A 23,628-nucleotide genomic window follows, 5' to 3' on the forward strand; every position below is an offset into this window, starting at 1 on the left:
TTAAAGTAGTAAAGTCCAGAAAATTCAGCCCACCATACTCATAAGTTATTACAACAGTTTTCCTAATGTAATGTTTACGGTTTCTCCAAAGAAAGTTGAAAAGCATCTGGTCTATCTCCTTGCTAATTTTAGATATAAGAGATACCTTCAGCCTTGGTTATTAGGACTCTACCTTTTAAAGATAAGTCCCTCTGTAGCCATTGATTTAGCTTCTTCTGGGTTTTTTTAATAAGAGGGTTAAAATGTAGTAAGCCATCTAGACTTCTGATCCTCTGTAATGGTTATGCCTAAATTTCACTGGAATACCATCATATGAAGGTGTCACACAATCTTTGACAGCTATGATTATCCATACTATGAACAATAAGCATACTACATTTACATCACAAATAGTATGGTTAGTGCAGTTAGTATGAGTATTCGGTATTTGAACACAGCTCCATTCCCCTTTAAGTTATGCACATCTTTCATTTTTGTGTTTATCTGTGTTCATTTATTTTTGTAACACATTTGAATATGTATCCTTCAAAATGTATATGGAATTTCACAACAACAACATCACAGCACAGATTGACTCGCTGTTTTTATTTACTTCCTGCTTTTTTTTAACTTCCTGCTTTTACTTCCTGCTTTGCTCCTTATGGGTACACTCAAAATGGCTGCCAGTCCAGGAGGATGACATCATCTCAGTCCCATAATGGCACAATTTACTTGAATGGGGATGACAGTTCTATTCATTCTATTTCTGTGGGTAAAAACTGTCCCATAATATATATATATTTTTTTAAAACAGTGTTTTGGTTCATTCTCACATCATGCCTTACAATAATGTTACATACAGTAGTTGGAACAAAACCAATGTGAATCTTGATACAGACCAAACATAAACAGAATGAAGCACGTAAAATAAAACACACATTCCACATGAAGAACTATGGGAATATCACCCTGTTTGCCCACTGAGGAGTTCAGTAAAAGCACACGATGCCGTAATCTAATTAATAAACAATAGTGCCCCATGGAGCAGCTACCAAATATACCTGAAATAAACACAGAAGTCATATTGTAAAAGACGAGAGTGCAGAAAGCCTTATACATGTTGTAAGATAATTGAGAGTCATTTTAAACATAACCATGAGGAAAATAGCCTGCATTAGTGAAGGAGAAGGCAGATACCATATGACTCTCTCATTGTCCACTTCTCCAACCCAGGAACAAGGATTTGTGAATAACCTGATAACAAAACATGATGGGAAACATGACATTACATTGTAGGGTTGTTAGTTGTAGATCTACATTCCTCTATTAAATCAACCTGAGAGGGGCCATTCAGGCGAGGGCCCTGCCTGGTGTTTCCCCTAGAAATACAATGACTGGCATGGGTACACTTCAAATGGAAAGTGGACTAGAATGGGATCATGCGCTCTAGTCATTCTCATTTCTATGGTGTTTCCAGTCATTCCTGTGTTCTCTTCTCTATGCCATCTCAATTGGCTCCTCTTGCAGTGGTGTCTCCATCTTGGCTTCTGTCACTTTCTTTGGTGCACGTTTGTGATTCTTACTGATATTTGATATAAAAGAGCAGTTAGTTATTTGTAGTATAATTAAGACAAATTACAACAAAAATCATTCTGTAAAAATTATTTTAATTTGTATTATATTTTTAATTAAAGAGAATAATGAACAGTGTACTATATCAGAGAATAATGAACAGTGTACTGTACTATATCAGAGAATAATGAACAGTGTACTGTACTATATCAGAGAATAATGAACAGTGTACTGTATCACCAGAGAATAATGAACAGTGTACTGTACTATATCAGAGAATAATGAACAGTGTACTGGACTGTATCAGAGAATAATGAACAGTGTACTGTACTATATCAGAGAATAATGAACAGTGTACTGTATCAGAGAATAATGAACAGTGTACTGTACTGTATCACAGAATAATGAACAGTGTACTGTACTGTATCAGAGAATAATGAACAGTGTACTGTACTGTATCAGAGAATAATGAACAGTGTACTGGACTGTATCAGAGAATAATGAACAGTGTACTGCACTATATCAGAGAATAATGAACAGTGTACTGTACTATATCAGATAATAATGAACAGTGTACTGTACTATATCAGAGAATAATGAACAGTGTACTGTATCACCAGAGAATAATGAACAGTGTACTGTACTATATCAGAGAATAATGAACAGTGTACTGTACTATATCAGAGAATAATGAACAGTGTACTGTATCACCAGAGAATAATGAACAGTGTACTGTACTATATCAGAGAATAATGAACAGTGTACTGCACTATATCAGAGAATAATGAACAGTGTACTGCACTATATCAGAGAATAATGAACAGTGTACTGCACTATATCAGAGAATAATGAACAGTGTACTGCACTATATCAGAGAATAATGAACAGTGTACTGTACTATATCAGAGAATAATGAACAGTGTACTGTACTATATCAGAGAATAATGAACAGTGTACTGTATCACCAGAGAATAATGAACAGTGTACTGTACTATATCAGAGAATAATGAACAGTGTACTGCACTATATCAGAGAATAATGAACAGTGTACTGTACTATATCAGAGAATAATGAACAGTGTACTGTACTATATCAGAGAATAATGAACAGTGAATAATGAACAGTGTACTGTACTATATCAGAGAATAATGAACAGTGTACTGTACTATATCAGAGAATAATGAACAGTGTACTGTACTATATCAGAGAATAATGAACAGTGTACTGTACTGTATCAGAGAATAATGAACAGTGTACTGTACTGTATCAGAGAATAATGAACAGTGTACTGTACTGTATCAGAGAATAATGAACAGTGTACTGTACTGTATCAGAGAATAATGAACAGTGTACTGTACTGTATCAGAGAATAATGAACAGTGTACTGTACTATATCAGAGAATAATGAACAGTGTACTGTACTATATCAGAGAATAATGAACAGTGTACTGTACTATATCAGAGAATAATGAACAGTGTACTGTATCAGAGAATAATGAACAGTGTACTGTACTATATCAGAGAATAATGAACAGTCTACTGTACTATATCAGAGAATAATGAACAGTGTACTGTACTATATCAGAGAATAATGAACAGTGTACTGTATCAGAGAATAATGAACAGTGTACTGTACTATATCAGAGAATAATGAACAGTGTACTGTACTATATCAGAGAATAATGAACAGTGTACTGTACTATATCAGAGAATAATGAACAGTGTACTGTACTATATCAGAGAATAATGAACAGTGTACTGTACTGTATCAGAGAATAATGAACAGTGTACTGTACTATACCAGAGAATAATGAACAGTGTACTGTACTGTATCAGAGAATAATGAACAGTGTACTGTATCAGAGAATAATGAACAGTGTACTGTACTGTATCAGAGAATAATGAACAGTGTACTGTATCAGAGAATAATGAACAATGTACTGTATCAGAGAATAATGAACAGTGTACTGTACTGTATCAGAGAATAATGAACAGTGTACTGTATCAGAGAATAATGAACAGTGTACTGTATCAGAGAATAATGAACAGTGTACTGTACTATATCAGAGAATAATGAACAGTGTACTGTACTATATCAGAGAATAATGAACAGTGTACTGGACTGTATCAGAGAATAATGAACAGTGTACTGTACTATATCAGAGAATAATGAACAGTGTACTGTACTGTATCAGAGAATAATGAACAGTGTACTGTACTATATCAGAGAATAATGAACAGTGTACTGTACTGTATCAGAGAATAATGAACAGTGTACTGTACTGTATCAGAGAATAATGAACAGTGTACTGTACTATATCAGAGAATAATGAACAGTGTACTGTACTGTATCAGAGAATAATGAACAGTGTACTGTACTGTATCAGAGAATAATGAACAGTGTACTGTACTATATCAGAGAATAATGAACAGTGTACTGTACTATATCAGAGAATAATGAACAGTGTACTGTACTGTATCAGAGAATAATGAACAGTGTACTGTACTATATCAGAGAATAATGAACAGTGTACTGTACTGTATCAGAGAATAATGAACAGTGTACTGTACTATATCAGAGAATAATGAACAGTGTACTGTACTATATCAGAGAATAATGAACAGTGTACTGTACTATATCAGAGAATAATGAACAGTGTACTGTATCAGAGAATAATGAACAGTGTACTGTAGTGTATCAGAGAATAATGAACAGTGTACTGTACTATATCAGAGAATAATGAACAGTGTACTGTACTGTATCAGAGAATAATGAACAGTGTACTGTACTGTATCAGAGAATAATGAACAGTGTACTGTACTATATCAGAGAATAATGAACAGTGTACTGTATCAGAGAATAATGAACAGTGTACTGTACTATATCAGAGAATAATGAACAGTGTACTGTATCAGAGAATAATGAACAGTGTACTGTACTATATCAGAGAATAATGAACAGTGTACTGTACTGTATAAGAGAATAATGAACAGTGTACTGTACTATATCAGAGAATAATGAACAGTGTACTGTACTGTATAAGAGAATAATGAACAGTGTACTGTACTATATCAGAGAATAATGAACAGTGTACTGTACTGTATCAGAGAATAATGAACAGTGTACTGTACTGTATCAGAGAATAATGAACAGTGTACTGTACTGTATCAGAGAATAATGAACAGTGTACTGTACTGTATCAGAGAATAATGAACAGTGTACTGTACTATATCAGAGAATAATGAACAGTGTACTGTATCAGAGAATAATGAACAGTGTACTGTATCAGAGAATAATGAACAGTGTACTGTACTATATCAGAGAATAATGAACAGTGTACTGTATCAGAGAATAATGAACAGTGTACTATATCAGAGAATAATGAACAGTGTACTGTATCAGAGAATAATGAACAGTGTACTGTACTATATCAGAGAATAATGAACAGTGTACTGTACTATATCAGAGAATAATGAACAGTGTACTGTACTATATCAGAGAATAATGAACAGTGTACTGTACTATATCAGAGAATAATGAACAGTGTACTGTACTGTATCAGAGAATAATGAACAGTGTACTGTACTATACCAGAGAATAATGAACAGTGTACTGTACTGTATCAGAGAATAATGAACAGTGTACTGTATCAGAGAATAATGAACAGTGTACTGTACTGTATCAGAGAATAATGAACAGTGTACTGTATCAGAGAATAATGAACAATGTACTGTATCAGAGAATAATGAACAGTGTACTGTACTGTATCAGAGAATAATGAACAGTGTACTGTATCAGAGAATAATGAACAGTGTACTGTATCAGAGAATAATGAACAGTGTACTGTACTATATCAGAGAATAATGAACAGTGTACTGTACTATATCATAGAATAATGAACAGTGTACTGGACTGTATCACCAGAGAATAATGAACAGTGTACTGTACTATATCAGAGAATAATGAACAGTGTACTGTACTGTATTAGAGAATAATGAACAGTGTACTGTATCAGAGAATAATGAACAGTGTACTGTACTGTATCAGAGAATAATGAACAGTGTACTGTATCAGAGAATAATGAACAGTGTACTGTATCAGAGAATAATGAACAGTGTACTGTACTATATCAGAGAATAATGAACAGTGTACTGTACTATATCATAGAATAATGAACAGTGTACTGGACTGTATCACCAGAGAATAATGAACAGTGTACTGTACTATATCAGAGAATAATGAACAGTGTACTGTACTGTATCAGAGAATAATGAACAGTGTACTGTACTGTATCAGAGAATAATGAACAGTGTACTGTACTGTATCAGAGAATAATGAACAGTGTACTGTACTGTATCAGAGAATAATGAACAGTGTACTGTACTGTATCAGAGAATAATGAACAGTGTACTGTACTATATCAGAGAATAATGAACAGTGTACTGTACTATATCAGAGAATAATGAACAGTGTACTGTACTGTATCAGAGAATAATGAACAGTGTACTGTACTATATCAGAGAATAATGAACAGTGTACTGTATCAGAGAATAATGAACAGTGTACTGTACTATATCAGAGAATAATGAACAGTGTACTGTACTATATCAGAGAATAATGAACAGTGTACTGTATCAGAGAATAATGAACAGTGTACTGTATCAGAGAATAATGAACAGTGTACTGTACTGTATCAGAGAATAATGAACAGTGTACTGTACTATATCAGAGAATAATGAACAGTGTACTGTACTGTATCAGAGAATAATGAACAGTGTACTGTACTGTATCAGAGAATAATGAACAGTGTACTGTACTATATCAGAGAATAATGAACAGTGTACTGTATCAGAGAATAATGAACAGTGTACTGTACTATATCAGAGAATAATGAACAGTGTACTGTATCAGAGAATAATGAACAGTGTACTGTACTATATCAGAGAATAATGAACAGTGTACTGTACTGTATCAGAGAATAATGAACAGTGTACTGTACTATATCAGAGAATAATGAACAGTGTACTGTACTGTATCAGAGAATAATGAACAGTGTACTGTACTGTATCAGAGAATAATGAACAGTGTACTGTACTGTATCAGAGAATAATCAGAGAATAATGAATAAACAGTGTACTGTACTGTATCAGAGAATAATGAACAGTGTACTGTACTGTATCAGAGAATAATGAACAGTGTACTGTACTGAGAATAATATCTGTATCAGAGAATAATGAACAGTGTACTGTACTATATCAGAGAATAATGAACAGTGTACTGTACTATATCAGAGAATAATGAACAGTGTACTACTATATCAGAGAATAATGAACAGTGTACTGTATCAGAGAATAATGAACAGTGTACTGTACTATATCAGAGAATAATGAACAGTGTACTGTACTATATCAGAGAATAATGAACAGTGTACTGTACTATATCAGAGAATAATGAACAGTGTACTGTATCAGAGAATAATGAACAGTGTACTGTACTATATCAGAGAATAATGTACTGTATGAATAATGAACTGTATCAGAGAATAATGAACAGTGTACTGTACTATATCAGAGAATAATGAACAGTGTACTGTACTATATCAGAGAATAATGAACAGTGTACTGTACTGTATCAGAGAATAATGAACAGTGTGTACTATATCAGAGAATAATGAACAGTGTACTGTACTGTATCAGAGAATAATGAACAGTGTACTGTACTGTATCAGAGAATAATGAACAGTGTACTGTACTGTATCAGAGAATAATGAACAGTGTACTGTACTGTATCAGAGAATAATGAACAGTGTACTGTACTGTATCAGAGAATAATGAACAGTGTACTGTACTGTATCAGAGAATAATGAACAGTGTACTGTACTATATCAGAGAATAATGAACAGTGTACTGTACTATATCAGAGAATAATGAACAGTGTACTGTATCAGAGAATAATGAACAGTGTACTGTACTATATCAGAGAATAATGAACAGTGTACTGTACTATATCAGAGAATAATGAACAGTGTACTGTACTGTATCAGAGAATAATGAACAGTGTACTGTACTATATCAGAGAATAATGAACAGTGTACTGTACTGTATCAGAGAATAATGAACAGTGTACTGTACTATATCAGAGAATAATGAACAGTGTACTGTACTATATCAGAGAATAATGAACAGTGTACTGTACTATATCAGAGAATAATGAACAGTGTACTGTACTGTATCAGAGAATAATGAACAGTGTACTGTACTATATCAGAGAATAATGAACAGTGTACTGTACTGTATCAGAGAATAATGAACAGTGTACTGTACTGTATCAGAGAATAATGAACAGTGTACTGTACTGTATCAGAGAATAATGAACAGTGTACTGTACTATATCAGAGAATAATGAACAGTGTACTGTACTATATCAGAGAATAATGAACAGTGTACTGTATCAGAGAATAATGAACAGTGTACTGTACTGTATCAGAGAATAATGAACAGTGTACTGTACTATATCAGAGAATAATGAACAGTGTGTACTGTACTGTATCAGAGAATAATGAACAGTGTACTGTACTGTATCAGAGAATAATGAACAGTGTACTGTACTGTATCAGAGAATAATGAACAGTGTACTGTACTATATCAGAGAATAATGAACAGTGTACTGTACTATATCAGAGAATAATGAACAGTGTACTGTACTATATCAGAGAATAATGAACAGTGTACTGTACTATATCAGAGAATAATGAACAGTGTATATCAGAGAATAATGAACAGTGTACTGTACTATATCAGAGAATAATGAACAGTGTACTGTATCAGAGAATAATGAACAGTGTACTGTACTATATCAGAGAATAATGAACAGTGTACTGTACAGAGAATATCAGACTGAATCAGAGAATAATGAACAGTGTACTGTACTATATCAGAGAATAATGAACAGTGTACTGTACTGTATCAGAGAATAATGAACAGTGTACTGTACTATATCAGAGAATAATGAACAGTGTACTGTACTGTATCAGAGAATAATGAACAGTGTACTGTACTGTATCAGAGAATAATGAACAGTGTACTGTACTGTATCAGAGAATAATGAACAGTGTACTGTACTGTATCAGAGAATAATGAACAGTGTACTGTACTATATCAGAGAATAATGAACAGTGTACTGTACTGTATCAGAGAATAATGAACAGTGTACTGTACTATATCAGAGAATAATGAACAGTGTACTGTACTATATCAGAGAATAATGAACAGTGTACTGTACTGTATCAGAGAATAATGAACAGTGTACTGTACTATATCAGAGAATAATGAACAGTGTACTGTGTATCAGAGTACAGTGTACTGTATCAGAGAATAATGAACAGTGTACTGTACTATATCAGAGAATAATGAACAGTGTACTGTATATATCAGAGAATAATGAACAGTGTACTGTACTGTATCAGAGAATAATGAACAGTGTACTGTACTCAGAGAATATCAGTAGAATAATGAACAGTGTACTGTATCAGAGAATAATGAACAGTACTGTACTATATCAGAGAATAATGAACAGTGTACTGTATCAGAGAATAATGAACAGTGTACTGTACTATATCAGAGAATAATGAACAGTGTACTGTATCAGAGAATAATGAACAGTGTACTGTATCAGAGAATAATGAACAGTGTACTGTACTATATCAGAGAATAATGAACAGTGTACTGTACTGTATCAGAGAATAATGAACAGTGTACTGTACTGTATCAGAGAATAATGAACAGTGTACTGTACTGTATCAGAGAATAATGAACAGTGTACTGTACTGTATCAGAGAATAATGAACAGTGTACTGTACTATATCAGAGAATAATGAACAGTGTACTGTATCAGAGAATAATGAACAGTGTACTGTATCAGAGAATAATGAACAGTGTACTGTACTATATCAGAGAATAATGAACAGTGTACTGTATCAGAGAATAATGAACACTGTACTATATCAGAGTACTACTGTATCAGAGAATAATGAACAGTGTACTGTACTATATCAGAGAATAATGAACAGTGTACTGTACTATATCAGAGAATAATGAACAGTGTACTGTACTATATCAGAGAATAATGAACAGTGTACTGTACTATATCAGAGAATAATGAACAGTGTACTGTATCAGAGAATAATGAACAGTGTACTGTACTATATCAGAGAATAATGAACAGTGTACTGTACTGTATCAGAGAATAATGAACAGTGTACTGTACTATATCAGAGAATAATGAACAGTGTACTGTACTGTATCAGAGAATAATGAACAGTGTACTGTACTGTATCAGAGAATAATGAACAGTGTACTGTACTGTATCAGAGAATAATGAACAGTGTACTGTACTATATCAGAGAATAATGAACAGTGTACTGTACTATATCAGAGAATAATGAACAGTGTACTGTACTGTATCAGAGAATAATGAACAGTGTACTGTACTATATCAGAGAATAATGAACAGTGTACTGTACTGTATCAGAGAATAATGAACAGTGTACTGTACTGTATCAGAGAATAATGAACAGTGTACTGTACTGTATCAGAGAATAATGAACAGTGTACTGTACTGTATCAGAGAATAATGAACAGTGTACTGTACTATATCAGAGAATAATGAACAGTGTACTGTACTATATCAGAGAATAATGAACAGTGTACTGTACTGTATCAGAGAATAATGAACAGTGTACTGTACTGTATCAGAGAATAATGAACAGTGTACTGTACTATATCAGAGAATAATGAACAGTGTACTGAATAATGAACAGTGTACTGTACTGTATCAGAGAATAATGAACAGTGTACTGTACTATATCAGAGAATAATGAACAGTGTACTGTACTATATCAGAGAATAATGAACAGTGTACTGTACTGTATCAGAGAATAATGAACAGTGTACTATATACTGTACTATATCAGAGAATAATGAACAGTGTACTGTACTGTATCAGAGAATAATGAACAGTGTACTGTACTATATCAGAGAATAATGAACAGTGTACTGTACTATATCAGAGAATAATGAACAGTGTACTGTACTATATCAGAGAATAATGAACAGTGTACTGTACTATATCAGAGAATAATGAACAGTGTACTGTATCAGAGAATAATGAACAGTGTACTGTACTATATCAGAGAATAATGAACAGTGTACTGTACTGTATCAGAGAATAATGAACAGTGTACTGTACTATATCAGAGAATAATGAACAGTGTGAACAGTGTACTGTATCAGAGAATAATGAACAGTGTACTGTACTATATCAGAGAATAATGAACAGTGTACTGTACTGTATCAGAGAATAATGAACAGTGTACTGTACTGTATCAGAGAATAATGAACAGTGTACTGTACTGTATCAGAGAATAATGAACAGTGTACTGTACTGTATCAGAGAATAATGAACAGTGTACTGTACTGTATCAGAGAATAATGAACAGTGTACTGTACTATATCAGAGAATAATGAACAGTGTACTGTACTGTATCAGAGAATAATGAACAGTGTACTGTACTGTACTGTACTGTATCAGAGAATAATGAACAGTGTACTGTACTGTATCAGAGAATAATGAACAGTGTACTGTACTGTATCAGAGAATAATGAACAGTGTACTGTATCAGAGAATAATGAACAGTGTACTGTACTGTATCAGAGAATAATGAACAGTGTACTGTATCAGAGAATAATGAACAGTGTACTGTACTATATCAGAGAATAATGAACAGTGTACTGTATCAGAGAATAATGAACAGTGTACTGTACTATATCAGAGAATAATGAACAGTGTACTGTACTATATCAGAGAATAATGAACAGTGTACTGTACTATATCAGAGAATAATGAACAGTGTACTGTATCAGAGAATAATGAACAGTGTACTGTACTATATCAGAGAATAATGAACAGTGTACTGTATCAGAGAATAATGAACAGTGTACTGTACTATATCAGAGAATAATGAACAGTGTACTGTATCAGAGAATAATGAACAGTGTACTGTACTATATCAGAGAATAATGAACAGTGTACTGTATCAGAGAATAATGAACAGTGTACTGTACTATATCAGAGAATAATGAACAGTGTACTGTACTGTATAAGAGAATAATGAACAGTGTACTGTACTATATCAGAGAATAATGAACAGTGTACTGTACTGTATAAGAGAATAATGAACAGTGTACTGTATCAGAGAATAATGAACAGTGTACTGTACTATATCAGAGAATAATGAACAGTGTACTGTACTGTATCAGAGAATAATGAACAGTGTACTGTACTATATCAGAGAATAATGAACAGTGTACTGTATCAGAGAATAATGAACAGTGTACTGTACTATATCAGAGAATAATGAACAGTGTACTGTATCAGAGAATAATGAACAGTGTACTGTACTATATCAGAGAATAATGAACAGTGTACTGTACTGTATAAGAGAATAATGAACAGTGTACTGTACTATATCAGAGAATAATGAACAGTGTACTGTACTGTATCAGAGAATAATGAACAGTGTACTGTACTATATCAGAGAATAATGAACAGTGTACTGTACTGTATCAGAGAATAATGAACAGTGTACTGTACTGTATCAGAGAATAATGAACAGTGTACTGTACTGTATCAGAGAATAATGAACAGTGTACTGTACTGTATCAGAGAATAATGAACAGTGTACTGTACTATATCAGAGAATAATGAACAGTGTACTGTATCAGAGAATAATGAACAGTGTACTGTATCAGAGAATAATGAACAGTGTACTGTACTATATCAGAGAATAATGAACAGTGTACTGTATCAGAGAATAATGAACAGTGTACTGTACTATATCAGAGAATAATGAACAGTGTACTGTATCAGAGAATAATGAACAGTGTACTGTACTATATCAGAGAATAATGAACAGTGTACTGTATCAGAGAATAATGAACAGTGTACTGTACTATATCAGAGAATAATGAACAGTGTACTGGACTGTATCAGAGAATAATGAACAGTGTACTGTATCAGAGAATAATGAACAGTGTACTGTACTATATCAGAGAATAATGAACAGTGTACTGTACTGTATCAGAGAATAATGAACAGTGTACTGTATCAGAGAATAATGAACAGTGTACTGTATCAGAGAATAATGAACAGTGTACTGTATCAGAGAATAATGAACAGTGTACTGTATCAGAGAATAATGAACAGTGTACTGTATCAGAGAATAATGAACAGTGTACTGGACTGTATCAGAGAATAATGAACAGTGTACTGTATCAGAGAATAATGAACAGTGTACTGTACTGTATCAGAGAATAATGAACAGTGTACTGTACTATATCAGAGAATAATGAACAGTGTACTGTACTATATCAGAGAATAATGAACAGTGTACTGTATCAGAGAATAATGAACAGTGTACTGTACTGTATCAGAGAATAATGAACAGTGTACTGTACTGTATCAGAGAATAATGAACAGTGAGTGTACTGTACTATATCAGAGAATAATGAACAGTGTACTGTACTATATCAGAGAATAATGAACAGTGTACTGTATCAGAGAATAATGAACACTGTACTGTACTGTATCAGAGAATAATGAACAGTGTACTGTACTGTATCAGAGAATAATGAACAGTGAGTGTACTGTACTGTATCAGAGAATAATGAACAGTGTACTGTATCAGAGAATAATGAACAGTGAGTGTACTGTACTATATCAGAGAATAATGAACAGTGTACTGTACTATATCAGAGAATAATGAACAGTGTACTGTACTATATCAGAGAATAATGAACAGTGTACTGTACTATATCAGAGAATAATGAACAGTGTACTGTATCAGAGAATAATGAACAGTGTACTGTACTATATCAGAGAATAATGAACAGTGTACTGCACTATATCAGAGAATAATGAACAGTGTACTGTATCAGAGAATAATGAACAGTGTACTGTATCAGAGAATAATGAACAGTGTACTGTACTATATCAGAGAATAATGAACAGTGTACTGTATCACCAGAGAATAATGAACAGTGTACTGTATCAAAGAATAATGAACAGTGTACTGTACTATATCATAGAATAATGAACAGTGTACTGGACTGTATCACCAGAGAATAATGAACAGTGTACTGTACTATATCAGAGAATAATGAACAGTGTACTGTACTGTATCAGAGAATAATGAACAGTGTACTGTACTATATCAGAGAATAATGAACAGTGTACTGTATCAGAGAATAATGAACAGTGTACTGTACTATATCAGAGAATAATGAACAGTGTACTGTACTATATCAGAGAATAATGAACAGTGTACTGTATCAGAGAATAATGAACAGTGTACTGTACTATATCAGAGAATAATGAACAGTGTACTGTACTATATCAGAGAATAATGAACAGTGTACTGTATCAGAGAATAATGAACAGTGTACTGTACTATATCAGAGAATAAAGAACAGTGTACTGTACTATATCAGAGAATAATGAACAGTGTACTGTACTATATCAGAGAATAATGAACAGTGTACTGTACTATATCAGAGAATAATGAACAGTGTACTTACTTGCTCTGTATCACCAGGAAAATAACGACTCCAATAATTATTCCTCCCGTGATCCCCAACACCACTCCCAGAATCAAGGCTGCAGGAAGCAGAATAACGTGAGTTTTTTTTTGTTAACAACAACATAACAACAACTAATTAATAAAATATCAAAACTGTTGAATAGACCTACACTATATAGACAAAAGTATGTGGACGCCTCAGCCGTTGCTGACCGGTGTATAAAATTGAATAACACAGTGTACTGCACGGTATCAACAAAGACTAAACACTGTACTGTAATGTACTATATCACCAGTAATGATTAACAGTGTACTGTAATGTACTATATCACCAGTAATGATTAACAGTGTACTGTAATGTACTATATCACCAGTAATGATTAACAGTGTACTGTAATGTACTATATCACCAGTAATGATTAACAGTGTACTGTAATGTACTATATCACCAGTAATGATTAACAGTGTACTGTAATGTACTATATCACCAGTAATGATTAACAGTGTACTGTAATGTACTATATCACCAGTAATGATTAACAGTGTACTGTAATGTACTATATCACCAGTAATGATTAACAGTGTACTGTAATGTACTATATCACCAGTAATGATTAACAGTGTACTGTAATGTACTATATCACCAGTAATGATGAACAGTGTACTGTAATGTACTATATCACCAGTAATGATGAACAGTGTACTGTAATGTACTATATCACCAGTAATGATGAACAGTGTACTGTAATGTACTATATCACCAGTAATGATGAACAGTGTACTGTAATGTACTATATCACCAGTAATGATGAACAGTGTACTGTAATGTACTATATCACCAGTAATGATGAACAGTGTACTGTAATGTACTATATCACCAGTAATGATGAACAGTGTACTGTAATGTACTATATCACCAGTAATGATTAACAGTGTACTGTAATGTACTATATCACCAGTAATGATTAACAGTGTACTGTAATGTACTATATCACCAGTAATGATTAACAGTGTACTGTAATGTACTATATCACCAGTAATGATTAACAGTGTACTGTAATGTACTATATCACCAGTAATGATTAACAGTGTACTGTAATGTACTATATCACCAGTAATGATTAACAGTGTACTGTAATGTACTATATCACCAGTAATGATTAACAGTGTACTGTAATGTACTATATCACCAGTAATGATTAACAGTGTACTGTAATGTACTATATCACCAGTAATGATTAACAGTGTACTGTAATGTACTATATCACCAGTAATGATTAACAGTGTACTGTAATGTACTATATCACCAGTAATGATTAACAGTGTACTGTAATGTATTATATCACCAGTAATGATTAACAGTGTACTGTAATGTACTATATCACCAGTAATGATTAACAGTGTACTGTAATGTACTATATCACCAGTAATGATTAACAGTGTACTGTAATGTACTATATCACCAGTAATGATTAACAGTGTACTGTAATGTACTATATCACCAGTAATGATTAACAGTGTACTGTAATGTACTATATCACCAGTAATGATTAACAGTGTACTGTAATGTACTATATCACCAGTAATGATTAACAATGTACTGTAATGTACTATATCACCAGTAATGATTAACAGTGTACTGTAATGTACTATATCACCAGTAATGATTAACAGTGTACTGTAATGTACTATATCACCAGTAATGATTAACAGTGTACTGTAATGTACTATATCACCAGTAATGATTAACAGTGTACTGTAATGTACTATATCACCAGTAATGATTAACAATGTACTGTAATGTACTATATCACCAGTAATGATTAACACTGTACTGTAATGTACTATATCACCAGTAATGATTAACAGTGTACTGTAATGTACTATATCACCAGTAATGATTAACAATGTACTGTAATGTACTATATCACCAGTAATGATTAACACTGTACTGTAATGTACTATATCACCAGTAATGATTAACAGTGTACTGTACAGTACATTATCACAAGAGCTCAGTGTCTTTCAACGTGGCACTGTCATAGGATGCAACAAGTCAGTTTGTCCTGCTAGAGCTTCCCTGGTCAACTGTAAGTGCTGTTGTTGTGATGTGGAAACAACAACGGCTCAGTCGTGGAGTGGTAGGCCACACAATCTAACAGAACCATCGTCTGTCCTCGGTTGCAACACTCACCACTGAGTTCCAAACTACCTCTGGAAATAACATCAGCACAAGAACTGTTTGTCGGGAGCTTCATGAAATTGGTTTCCATAGCTGAGCAGCCACACACAAGCCAAAGGTCACCATGCGCAATGCCAAGCGTTGGCTGGAGTGGTGTAAAGCTTGCCGCCATTGGACTCTGGAGCAGTGGAAACACGTTCTCTGGAGTGATGAATCACGCTTCACCTTCGAGCAGTCTGACGGACAAATCTGGGTTCGGCGGATGCCAGGAGAACACTGCCTGCACCAATGCATAGTGCCAACTGTAAAGTTTGGTGGAGGAGGAAAATTGTGTGCGGCTGGCTGTTTTTCATGGTTCGGGATAGGCCCCTTAGTTCCAGTGAAGGGAAATCTTAACGCTACAGCATTTAAATTTTTTTTTAACCTTTATTTAACCAGGCAGGCTAGTTGAGAACAAGTTCTCATTTGCAACTGCGACCTGGCCAAGATAAAGCATAGCAGTGTGAACAGACAACACAGAGTTACACATGGAGTAAACAATTAACAAGTCAATAACACAGTAGAAAAAAGGGGAGTCTATATACATTGTGTGCAAAAGGCATGAGGAGGTAGGCGAATTATTACAATTTTGCAGATTAACACTGGAGTGATAAATGATCAGATGGTCATGTACAGGTAGAGATATTGTTGTGCAAAAGAGCAGAAAAGTAAATAAATAAAAACAGTATGGGGATGAGGTAGGTAAAAATGGGTGGGCTATTTACCGATAGACTATGTACAGCTGCAGCGATCGGTTAGCTGCTCAGATAGCAGATGTTTGAAGTTGGTGAGGGAGATAAAAGTCTCCAACTTCAGCGATTTTTGCAATTAGTTCCAGTCACAGGCAGCAGAGAACTGGAATGAAAGGCGGCCAAATGAGGTGTTGGCTTTAGGGATGATCAGTGAGATACACCTGCTGGAGCGCGTGCTACGGATGGGTGTTGCCATCGTGACCTTGGCCTTGTAGATGACCTGGAGCCAGTGGGTCTGGCGATGAATATGTAGCGAGGGCCAGCCGACTAGAGCATACAGGTCGCAGTGGTGGGTGGTTTAAGGGTGCTTTAGTGACCAAACGGATGGCACTGTGATAAACTGCATCCAGTTTGCTGAGTATTGGAAGCAATTTTGTAGATGACATCGCCGAAGTCGAGGATTTGTAGGATAGTCAGTTTTACTAGGGTAAGTTTGGCGGCGTGAGTGAAGGAGGCTTTGTTGCGGAATAGAAAGCTGACTCTAGATTTGATTTTCGATTGGAGATGTTTGATATGAGTCTGGAAGGAGAGTTTACAGTCTAGCCAGACACCTAGGTACTTATAGATGTCCACATATTCAAGGTCGGAACCATCCAGGGTGGTGATGCTGGTCAGGCGTGCGGGTGCACGCAGCGAACGGTTGAAAAGCATGCATTTGGTTTTACTAGCGTTTAAGAGCAGTTGGAGGCCACGGAAGGAGTGTTGTATGGCATTGAAGCTCGTTTGGAGGTTAGATAGCACAGTGTCCAAGGACGGGCCGGATGTATATAGAATGGTGTCGTCTGCGTAGAGGTGGATCAGGGAATCGCCCGCAGCAAGAGCAACATCATTGATATATACAGAGAAAAGAGTCGGCCCGAGGATTGAACCCTGTGGCAACCATAGAGACTGCCAGAGGACCGGACAGCATGCCCTCCAATTTGACACACTGAACTCTGTCTGCAAAGTAGTTGGTGAACCAGGCAAGGCAGTCATCCGAAAAACCGAGGCTACTGAGTCTTCCGATAAGAATATGGTGATTGACAGAGTTGAAAGCCTTGGCAAGGTCGATGAAGACGGCTGCACAGTACTGTCTTTTATCGATGGCGGTTATGATATCGTTTAGTACCTTGAGTGTGGCTGAGGTGCACCTGTGACCGGCTCGGAAACCAGATTGCACAGCGGAGAAGGTACGGTAGGATTCGAGATGGTCAGTGACCTGTTTGTTGACTTGGCTTTCGAAGACTTTAGATAGGCAGGGCAGGATGGATATAGGTCTGTAACAGTTTGGGTTCAGGGTGTCTCCCCCTTTGAAGAGGGGGATGACTGCGGCAGCTTTCCAATCCTTGGGGGTCTCAGACGATATGAAAGAGAGGTTGAACAGGCTGGTAATAGGGGTGAAGAGGGGGATGACTGCGGCAGCTTTCCAATCCTTGGGGGTCTCAGACGATATGGAAGAGAGGTTGAACAGGCTGGTAATAGGGGTTGCATACAATGACATTCAAGACGGTTCTGTGCTTTCGACTTTTTGGTAACAGTTTGGGGAAGGCCCTTGCCTGTTTCAGTATGACAATGCCCCCGAGCACAAAGTGAGGTCCATGCAGAAATGGTTTGTTGAGATTGGTGTGGAAGAACTTGACTGGCCTGTACAGAGCCCTGACTTCAACCCTAACGAACACCTTTTGGGATGAATTGGAACGCCACCTGCAAGCCAGGCCTAATCGGCCCTACATCAGTGCCCGACCTCACTAATGCTTTTGTGGCTGAATGGAAGCAAGTCTCCGCAGCAATGTTCCAACATCTAGTGGAAAGCCTTCCCAGAAGAGTGGAGGCTGTTATAGCAGCAATGTTCCAACATCTAGTGGAAAGCCTTCCCAGAATAGCGGAGGCTGTTATAGCAGCAATGTTCCAACATCTAGTGGAAAGCCTTCCCAGAAGAGCGGAGGCTGTTACAGCAGCAATGTTCCAACATCTAGTGGAAAGCGTTCCCAGAAGAGTGGAGGCTGTTATAGCAACAAAGAAGGGACCAACTCCATATTAATACCCATGATTTAGGAATGAGATGTTCGACGAGCAGGTGTCCACATACTTTTGGTCATGTAGTGAATCTCTCAACTCACCAATAGGAGTATATAGACCTGTATCTCTATCCACCAATAGGAGTATATAGACCTGTATCTCTACCCACCAATAGGAGTATATAGACCTGTATCTCTACTCATCAATAGGAGTATATAGACCTGTATCTCTACTCACCAATAGGAGTATATAGACCTGTATCTCTACCCACCAATAGGAGTATATAGACCTGTATCTCTACTCACCAATAGGAGTATATAGACCTGTATCTCTACTCACCAATAGGAGTATATAGACCTGTATCTCTACCCACCAATAGGAGTATATAGACCTGTATCTCTACTCACCAATAGGAGTATATAGACCTGTATCTCTACCCACCAATAGGAGTATATAGACCTGTATCTCTACTCACCAATAGGAGTATACAGACCTGTATCTCTACTCACCAATAGGAGTATATAGACCTGTATCTCTACCCACCAATAGGAATATATAGACCTGTATCTCTACTCACCAATAGGAGTATATAGACCTGTATCTCTACTCACCAATAGGAATATATAGACCTGTATCTCTACTCACCAATAGGAGTATATAGACCTGTATCTCTACTCACCAATAGGAGTATATAGACCTGTATCTCTACTCACCAATAGGAGTATATAGACCTGTATCTCTACTCACCAATAGGAGTATATAGACCTGTATCTCTACTCACCAATAGGAGTATATAGACCTGTATCTCTACTCACCAATAGGAGTATATAGACCTGTATCTCTACTCACCAATAGGAGTATATAGACCTGTATCTCTACTCACCAATAGGAGTATAGACCTGTCTACCCACCAAAGGAGTATATAGACCTGTATCTCTAGACCTGTATCTCTACCCACCAATAGGAGTATATAGACCTGTATCTCTACCCACCAATAGGAGTATATAGACCTGTATCTCTACTCACCAATAGGAGTATATAGACCTGTATCTCTACTCACCAATAGGAGTATATAGACCTGTATCTCTACTCACCAATAGGAGTATATAGACCTGTATCTCTACTCACCAATAGGAGTATATAGACCTGCATCTCTACTCACCAATAGGAGTATCGGGCTCATACTCCTCATCCTCACTACCTTCATCTGATGACAAAACATCAGATTATTAAATCAGATTATTATGAATATAGTATCATTTAATTATTCAACATTACATTCATGTGTTTTTTCAGTGTCATGTGGCATTGAAAACTACAAAAATATTTGTGGAACCTCTAAATGTTATGCCATCTCATATCATCTCACCATGAATCCCAGCACAGGTGGCGTTGCAGGCCTGATGGTCGATGAACCTGTTCCCGTTCCCCACACAGCCAGTCCAGTGAAACTTCTTACACTTCTCATGGATGGGGTCGTAGAAATAACGCAGGTAGGTGCCGAAGCATTCACCCAGAGCCTTCTTGAAGTGGCAGGCTTTAGACTCTGTACAGAGGGAAGGACAAGGGTTAGGGTTAGGGTTAGGGTTGGGGTTGGGGTTGGGGTTAGGGTTGGGGTTAGGGTTAGGGTTGGGGTTGGGGTTAGGGTTGGGGTTAGGGTTAGGGTTGGGGTTAGGGTTAGGGTTGGGGTTAGGGTTAGGGTTAGGGTTGGGGTTGGGGTTGGGGTAGGGGTTGGGGTTGGGGTTGGGGTTAGGGTTGGGGTTGGGGTAGGGAGAGAGAGACAAAGCATTAATCACACACAAAAAAAAACACTTCAGTGTTGTGATTCCAGTGTAGGTTCAACCCATGAACAAAGTTGTCCTCGCATGGCATTGTTCTGGGTGTTGTTACTATGTTTTGCCACATGGTGGCACATTGCAACGAACGTAAATCATCTGCTGCACACGAGTACAGAGTTGCGTTAGTGCTTAGATACTGTAAGCCAGGGATCGTCAACTAAATTCAGCCGTAGGCCGAATTTACCTTGAGCAGATGGCCGGGGGCCGGAACACAGTTATAAATCATTTGTACACTGCAAATTGACCTCAAGAATCCCAAACAGACATAGTATTGGACAATAACAGAATCATTTCAAACATTGATTACATACGCCTCTCTTTTTATGTTTGCTAATACTTGGGAATATTTGGTGATTTGATAGTCCTTAACATTACATTTGCTCAGAAAACTTAGGGGGCCAAATAAATGTAGACGGTGGGAAGCATATTGGGGAGTCCTGGTGTAAACTCTGAAATCAGCAGTAGGTTTTGAATGAGTTACTCTTCTCGTTTCAGACACTATGGATGACCTCTGCCTCACATTTAGATGGTAAACCTCAAGAAACCCAACACTAGACGACAGTAAAAAAAATCTCTCTCTCTCTCTCTCTCTCTCTCTCTCTCTCTCTCTCTCTCTCTCTCTCTCTCTCTCTCTCTCTCTCACGCTCTCTCTCTCTCGCTCTCTCTCTCTCTCTCTCTCTCTCTCTCTCTCTCTCTCTCTCTCTCTCTCTCTCTCTCTCTCTCTCTCTCTCTCTCTCTCTCTCTCTCTCTCTCTCTCTCTCTCTCTTACACAAACACTCACCCACTACCCAATATAGTCATAGCAGGGGCAATAAAAACCTCTTCCTCTGTAAAACTGTTACTCCAAAGTCCTTGTTTATGGCCATGCCAAAATAAGTCATTGTTTATGGCCATGCCACAAGAAATTGAATTCTACGTCCACTTTTTCTGCAGATGCACAGTAGACTGTCTTGACAGACATTACACACTACAAGTGTGGGGTCTTAAATGGGTTATACTATATTGGGTATTATGAGTATCCACCTACTACGTCTGTATCAACCAATAGGATTTAATGAACAGAACACTGTATCCACCTACTACGTCTGTATCAACCAATAGGATTTAATGAACAGAACACTGTGTCCACCTACTATGTCTGTATCAACCAATAGGATTTAATGAACAGAACACTGTGTCCACCTACTACGTCTGTATCAACCAATAGGATTTAATGAACAGAACACTGTGTCCACCTACTACGACTGTATCAACCAATAGGATTTAATGAACAGAACACGTCTGTATCAACCAATAGGATTTAATGAACAGAACACTGTATCCACCTACTATGTCTGTATCAACCAATAGGATTTAATGAACAGAACACTGTGTCCATCTACTATGTCTGTATCTACCAATAGGATTTAATGAACAGAACACGTCTGTATCAACCAATAGGATTTAATGAACAGAACACTGTATCCACCTACTATGTCTGTATCAATCAATAGGATTTAATGAACAGAACACTGTGTCCATCTACTATGTCTGTATCAACCAATAGGATTGACTGTGCTGAATGTGTACAATAAATGTACAGAACACCAAGGTCTGGACTGGTTCTGATATATTATCTATATTAGAGGACAAGGTCTGGACTGGTTCTGATATATTATCTATATTAGAGGACAAGGTCTGGACTGGTTCTGATATATTATCTATATTAGAGGACAAGGTCTGGACTGGTTCTGATATATTATCTATATTAGAGGACAGGGTCTGGACTGGTTCTGACATATTATCTATATTAGAGGACAGGGTCTGGACTGGTTCTGATATATTATCTATATTAGAGGACAGGGTCTGGTTCTGGTATACTACCTATATTAGAGGACAGGGTCTGGACTGGTTCTGATATATTATCTATATTAGAGGACAGGGACTGGACTGGTTCTGATATACTACCTATATTAGAGGACAGGGACTGGACTGGTTCTGGTATACTACCTATATTAGAGGACAGGGACTGGTTCTGATATATACTACCTATATTAGAGGACAGGGTCTGGACTGGTTCTGTATACTACCTATATTAGAGGACAGGGGGACTGGTTCTGTATACTACCTATATTAGAGGACATGGTCTGGACTGGTTCTGTATACTATTATCTATATTAGAGGACAGGGACTGGTTCTGTATACTACCTATATTAGAGGACAGGGTCTGGACTGGTTCTGATATACTACATATATTAGAGGATAGGGACTGGTTCTGGTATACTACCTATATTAGAGGACAGGGACTGGTTCTGGTATACTACCTATATTAGAGGACAGGGTCTGGACTGGTTCTGGTATACTACCTATATTAGAGGACAGGGTCTGGACTGGTTCTGGTATACTACCTATATTACAGGACAGGGTCTGGACTGGTTCTGGTATACTACCTATATTAGAGGACAGGGTCTGGACTGGTTCTGGTATACTACCTATATTAGAGGACAGGGTCTGGACTGGTTCTGGTATACTACCTATATTAGAGGACAGGGTCTGGTTCTGGTATACTACCTATATTAGAGGACAGGGACTGGTTCTGGTATACTACCTATATTAGAGGACATGGTCTGGACTGGTTCTGGTATACTACATAT

At 36.5% G+C, this 23,628-nt stretch overlaps 1 protein-coding gene across 1 annotated transcript in view; it reads right to left on the bottom strand.

The window, feature by feature from the left end:
- Positions 1–470: 470 nt before the first annotated feature.
- Positions 471–23,628, bottom strand: part of si:dkeyp-73b11.8 (BPTI/Kunitz domain-containing protein) — a 37,122-nt gene continuing 13,964 nt past the window's right edge. The window contains exons 3-6 of the mRNA XM_046352121.1: positions 20,527–20,703; positions 20,320–20,364; positions 14,185–14,263; positions 471–1,561 (exon numbers count right to left, since the gene is read on the bottom strand). Of these exons, the coding sequence (XP_046208077.1) occupies positions 1,477–1,561; positions 14,185–14,263; positions 20,320–20,364; positions 20,527–20,703 (386 nt within the window). The 3' untranslated portion in view covers positions 471–1,476. The remainder of the gene's footprint in view (positions 1,562–14,184; positions 14,264–20,319; positions 20,365–20,526; positions 20,704–23,628) is intronic.

Source organism: Oncorhynchus gorbuscha, linkage group LG06, assembly GCF_021184085.1.
Source record: "Oncorhynchus gorbuscha isolate QuinsamMale2020 ecotype Even-year linkage group LG06, OgorEven_v1.0, whole genome shotgun sequence".
Lineage (NCBI taxonomy): Eukaryota > Metazoa > Chordata > Actinopteri > Salmoniformes > Salmonidae > Oncorhynchus > Oncorhynchus gorbuscha.